At 51.5% G+C, this 5581-nt stretch overlaps 1 protein-coding gene across 1 annotated transcript; it reads right to left on the bottom strand.

The window, feature by feature from the left end:
* Positions 1–2381: 2381 nt before the first annotated feature.
* Positions 2382–3962, bottom strand: LOC124008844 (endonuclease domain-containing 1 protein-like). The gene is made up of 3 exons (XM_046320426.1): positions 3553–3962; positions 3247–3251; positions 2382–2961 (listed from the first exon to the last, which is right to left on the bottom strand). The coding sequence occupies exons 1-3, from the start codon at positions 3877–3879 to the stop codon at positions 2406–2408; spliced, it is 888 nt and encodes a 295-aa protein (XP_046176382.1). The 5' UTR covers positions 3880–3962; the 3' UTR covers positions 2382–2405.
* Positions 3963–5581: the final 1619 nt, after the last annotated feature.

Below are 5581 nucleotides of genomic sequence, written 5' to 3' on the forward strand. Positions count from 1 at the left end.
GCCATTAAACCCTTATAGCCATTAAACCCTTATAGCCATTATACCCTTATAGCCATTAAACCCTTATAGCCATTAAACCCCTATAACCATTAAACCCTTATAGCCATTATAACTTAACCCTTATAACCCGTATTACTTAACCCTTATAACCATTAAACCCTTATCACCCTTGTAACTTAGGGAATGTGTACTGAATAGTTGTGGGAATTACCACTGGACAAAACTCATTACTTTTCATCACAGTCACAATCACATCCATCCTCGTCATCACAATCCTTTAACTCCACTGATGCTCTCGCCATCTTTATGTTCCCCTCTCCGTTCCCCTCTCTGCTCCCCTCTCCGCTCCCCTCTCTGCTCCCCTCTCTGCTCCCCTCTCTGCTCCCCTCTCTGCTCCCCTCTCTGCTCCCCTCTCCGCTCCCCTCTCTGCTCCCCTCTCTGCTCCCCTCTCTGCTCCCCTCTCTGCTCCCCTCTCTGCTCCCCTCTCTGTTCCCCTCTCTGCTCCCCTCTCTGCTCCCCTCTCCGTTCCCCTCTCTGCTCCCCTCTCTGCTCCCCTCTCCGTTCCCCTCTCTGCTCCCCTCTCCGTCCCCCTCTCTGCTCCCCTCTGCGTTCCCCTCTCCGTTCCCCTCTGCGTTCCCCTCTCTGCTCCCCTCTCTGCTCCCCTCTCTGCTCCCCTCTCCGTTCCCCTCTCCGTTCCCCTCTGCGTTCCCCTCTCCGTTCCCCTCTCTGCTCCCCTCTCTGCTCCCCTCTCTGCTCCCCTCTCCGTTCCCCTCTCCGTTCCCCTCTCCGTTCCCCTCTCTGCTCCCCTCTCTGCTCCCCTCTCTGCTCCCCTCTCCGTTCCCCTCTCCGTCCCCCTCTCTGCTCCCCTCTGCTCCCCTCTCTGCTCCCCTCTCCGTCCCCCTCTCTGCTCCCCTCTCTGCTCCCCTCTCTGCTCCCCTCTCCGTCCCCCTCTCTGCTCCCCTCTCCGTCCCCCTCTCTGCTCCCCTCTCTGCTCCCCTCTCTGCTCCCCCTCTCTGCTCCCCTCTCCGTCCCCCTCTCTGCTCCCCTCTCCGTTCCCCTCTCCGTCCCCTCTCTGCTCCCCTCTCGTTCCCCTCTCCGTTCCCCTCTGCGTTCCCCTCTCTGCTCCCCTCTCTGCTCCCCTCTCTGCTCCCCTCTCCGTTCCCCTCTCCGTTCCCCTCTCCGCTCCCCTCTCTGCTCCCCTCTCTGCTCCCCTCTCCGTTCCCCTCTGCGTTCCCCTCTGCGTTCCCCTCTCTGCTCCCCTCTCTGCTCCCCTCTCTGCTCCCCTCTCCGTTCCCCTCTCCGTTCCCCTCTGCGTTCCCCTCTCTGCTCCCCTCTCTGCTCCCTCTCTGCTCCCCTCTCCGTTCCCCTCTCCGTCCCCCTCTCTGCTCCCCTCTGCTCCCCTCTCTGCTCCCCTCTCCGTCCCCCTCTCTGCTCCCCTCTCTGCTCCCCTCTCTGCTCCCCTCTCCGTCCCCCTCTCTGCTCCCCTCTCTGCTCCCCTCTCCGTCCCCCTCTCTGCTCCCCTCTCCGTCCCCCTCTCTGCTCCCCTCTCTGCTCCCCTCTCTGCTCCCTCTCTGCTCCCCTCTCTGCTCCCTCTCTGCTCCCCTCTCCGTTCCCCTCTCCGTTCCCCTCTCTGCTCCCCTCTCCGTTCCCCTCTCCGTCCCCCTCTCTGCTCCCCTCTCTGCTCCCCTCTCCGTTCCCCTCTCCGTCCCCCTCTCTGCTCCCTCCTCTGCTCCCCTCTCTGCTCCCCTCTCCGTCCCCTCTCTGCTCCCCTCTCTGCTCCCCTCTCTGCTCCCCTCTCCGTCCCCTCTCTGCTCCCCTCTCTGCTCCCCTCTCCGTCCCCCTCTCTGCTCCCCTCTCCGTCCCCCTCTCTGCTCCCCTCTCTGCTCCCCTCTCTGCTCCCCTCTCTGCTCCCCTCTCCGTCCCCCTCTCTGCTCCCCTCTCCGTTCCCCTCTCCGTCCCCTCTCTGCTCCCCTCTGCGTTCCCCTCTCCGTTCCCCTCTAGATTATAGCGTTCCCTCTCTGCTCCCCTCTCCGTTCCCTCTCTGCTCCCCTCTCCGTTCCCCTCTCTGCTCCCCTCTCTGCTCCCTCTCTGCTCCCCTCTCCGTTCCCCTCTCTGCTCCCCTCTCTGCTCCCCTCTCCGTTCCCCTCTCCGTTCCCCTCTCTGCTCCCCTCTCCGTTCCCCTCTCCGTTCCCCTCTCTGCTCCCCTCTCCGTTCCCCTCTCCGTTCCCCTCTCTGCTCCCTCTCCGTTCCCCTCTGCGTTCCCCTCTCTGCTCCCCTCTCCGTTCCCCTCTCCGTTCCCCTCTCCGTTCCCCTCTCCGTTCCCCTCTCCGCTCCCCTCTCCGTCCCCCTCTCCGTTCCCCTCTGCGTTCCCCTCTCTGTTCCCCTCTCTGCTCCCCTCTCAAAAATCATAAATTTTCATCACATTCACTCTCCATCTCTTCCGTGGTCCTCGTATTAACCTGTTGTACTTGAACATTTCTTGGACAATTATCGTGAAACACCTTGACAGTACCATTGTAGCTTTGCTTCAACTTGGCTTCGAGTTTTCCCAAGGTTTTCAGGTTCAATATGCTCCCACTGCTGTTTCTGTTCCCCCCCCAGTATGCTCCGACCGTCCAGTTCTTCATGTTGTTGTTGTAACAGCAGAAGGCTGTCCACAGGAGATCAGGGATGTTCACTCTGTTGTTCAGTGTGTTGTTCTTACTGGGAACGGCTCCAGTCACCACATAGGCTTTTATCCTGTTGTTGTTATCATTACAGTTATTCACAAGAGCTTCTCTGACTTTGCCCTCCATTATCCTCCAGCTGACTTGGTTGAAGTTGTGGTTTTGGGGAACGGCGTTTGTCAGGGTGAAAGTGGACTTCTTGGTATCATTATCAGGTGCGTGTGAACATGGGAACAAGTGACCTCTGTCCAGACTCGGGTTGTTTTTGTAGTCTGTGTTCACTGGTGTGTGACAGCTGTATTATTCACCTTCATGTTTCTTTGTGGGTCATTTTCGAGCTGCAGAAACATCAGACGGATATTAAAACTCATTAACAGGTTCAGACATTAAAACTCATTAACAGGTTCAGACATTAAAACTCATTAACAGGTTCAGACATTAAAACTCATTAACAGGTTCAGACATTAAAACTCATTAACAGGTTCAGACATTAAAACTCATTAACAGGTTCAGACATTAAAACTCATTAACAGGTTCAGACATTGACTCACACAAAAAGTCACAATTTAACAATCCAGACTTAAGCTGAAAGTGGTTGCAACACATTCGTGTCTCAAAGATACTGTATGTCTACAACTGTAAACAAATACACATGTTGAATGAATAGAGATTAGAACTACCTGAGGCTCTAACATCCAGGACTGACTTGGTAACATAACTGTCTGTGATATACAGTATACCAGTAATAAATACACATGTTGAATGAATAGAGATTAGAACTACCTGAGGCTCTAACATCCAGGACTGACTTGGTAACATAACTGTCTGTGATATACAGTATACCAGTAATAAATACACATGTTGAATGAATATAGATTAGTCCTACCTGAGGCTCTATCATCCAGGACTGACTTGGTCTACCTGATATATTACCAGTGAAGGTGTAGGCTGAGAACACAGGGATCTTGTTGGTCGTGTCGTAGAGAGTTGCAAACCTGGAGATGTTCTTGTACAACTGGCAAATAGGCTTGTAGCGGTTCTGGTTCTGGACTATCCCACCAACCAAAATACCTGGGAGATTTGGAGTTGTCCCCTCCAGGAAGAACTTCTGGCACTGTGGAACATCACTGAACTTAACCACTACATGAGAGAGAGCAGGAGGAAGGAGAGAGAGGAGGAGGAGAGTAAAGAGATGATTCAATACCCCCATCATCACCTGAAGACTGTACACCACAGAGACAAAGATGAAGTTACAGAGACCAGTTGGTAGACTGGAGACTGTTGAGCTGAGTCAGGACAGACTGATTTAAATAGGTTTTCAGAGACTCCTCCTTCAGGTGGCAAGACAGATAGGGTTGATTTGCATAAACTCCTCTGTACGTTTCCATGGAAAATACTGTAACTAATAACATGTGACTCACCTACTGTAGTTTCTAACACGTATGGACCCAAAACTTAATCACACAAGATTATAGTTCTGGGTTAATGAGATTAGACTGCTCTAAACAGTGACTGCATCCACACTTTGGTTCTGGTAGAAAAACGTTTTAGGATAAAAACATGACGATACACATCACACTATTTAGCAGGTGTTATTGCTGACACAGGTCTATATTACCCTCTGTCAGCAGTAGCCTAAAGGTCTATACTACCCTGTGTCAGCATTAGTCTAGAGGTCTATACTACCCTGTTTCAACAGTAGTCTATAGGTCTATACTACCCTGTGTCAGCATTAGTCTATAGGTCTATACTACCCTGTTTCAACAGTAGTCTATAGGTCTATACTACCCTGTGTCAGCAGTAGTCTATAGGTCTATACTACCCTGTGTCAGCAGGGTAGTATAGACGGTGGTCCTGTGTAGCTCAGTTGGTAGAGCATGGCGTTTGTAACGGCAGGGTAGTGGGTTCGATCCCCGGGACCACCCATACGTAGAATGTATGCACGCATGACTGTAAGTTGCTTTGGATAAAAGCGTCTGCTAAATGGCATATATTATATTATTATTAGGTCTATATTACCCTGTGTCAACAGTAGCCTATAGGTCTATACTACCCTGTGTCATCAGTAGCCTATAGGTCTATACTACCCTGTGTCAGCAGTACTCTATAGGTCTATACTACCCTGTGTCATCAGTAGCCTATAGGTCTATACTACCCTGTGTCAGCAGTAGCCCATAGGTCTATACTACCCTGTGTCAACAGTAGCCTATAGGTCTATACTACCCTGTGTCAGCAGTAGACTATAGGTCTATACTACCCTGTGTCAACAGTAGTCTATAGGTCTATACTACCCTGTGTCTGCAGTAGTCTATAGGTCTATACTACCCTGTGTCAGCAGTAGTCTATAGGTCTATACTACCCTGTGTCTGCAGTAGCCTAAAGGTCTATAATAACCTGTGATTTTTGTTATAATAAAAAAGATACTGCTAATGTCTGGAGACAAAGTGTAGTAGAAATGTTGGTAAGACTCCAGATCTCCCATCAAAAGCTAGCCAGCTGACTGGCTACCAGAGATCTGTATGGAGGAATGGGCCAAAATACAAGCAACAGTGTGTGAAAACCTTGTGAAGTAGGTCGAGAAGAGAATAGGTCAAGAAGAGAGAGAATAGGTCGAGGAGAGAGAATAGGTCGAGGAGAGAGAATAGGTCGAGAAGAGAGAATAGGTCGAAGAGAGAGAATAGGTCGAAGAGAGAGAATAGGTCGAAGAGAGAGAATAGGTCGAAGAGAGAGAATAGGTCGAGGAGAGAGAATAGGTCGAGGAGAGAGAATAGGTCGAGGAGAGAGAATAGGTCGAGGAGAGAGAATAGGTCGAGGAGAGAGAGAATAGGTCGAGGAGAGAGAGAATAGGTCGAGGAGAGAGAGAATAGGTCGAGGAGAGAGAGAATAGGTCGAGGAGAGAGAATAGGTCGAGGAGA

The sequence above is a fragment of the Oncorhynchus gorbuscha genome, linkage group LG21 (genome assembly GCF_021184085.1).
Source record: "Oncorhynchus gorbuscha isolate QuinsamMale2020 ecotype Even-year linkage group LG21, OgorEven_v1.0, whole genome shotgun sequence".
Taxonomy (NCBI): Eukaryota; Metazoa; Chordata; class Actinopteri; order Salmoniformes; family Salmonidae; genus Oncorhynchus; species Oncorhynchus gorbuscha.

Excerpts from the sequence above, each read along its gene's own strand:
- LOC124008844 (XM_046320426.1), bottom strand. The coding sequence starts at position 3,879 with ATGATGGGGGTATTGAATCATCTCTTTACTCTCCTCCTCCTCTCTCTC.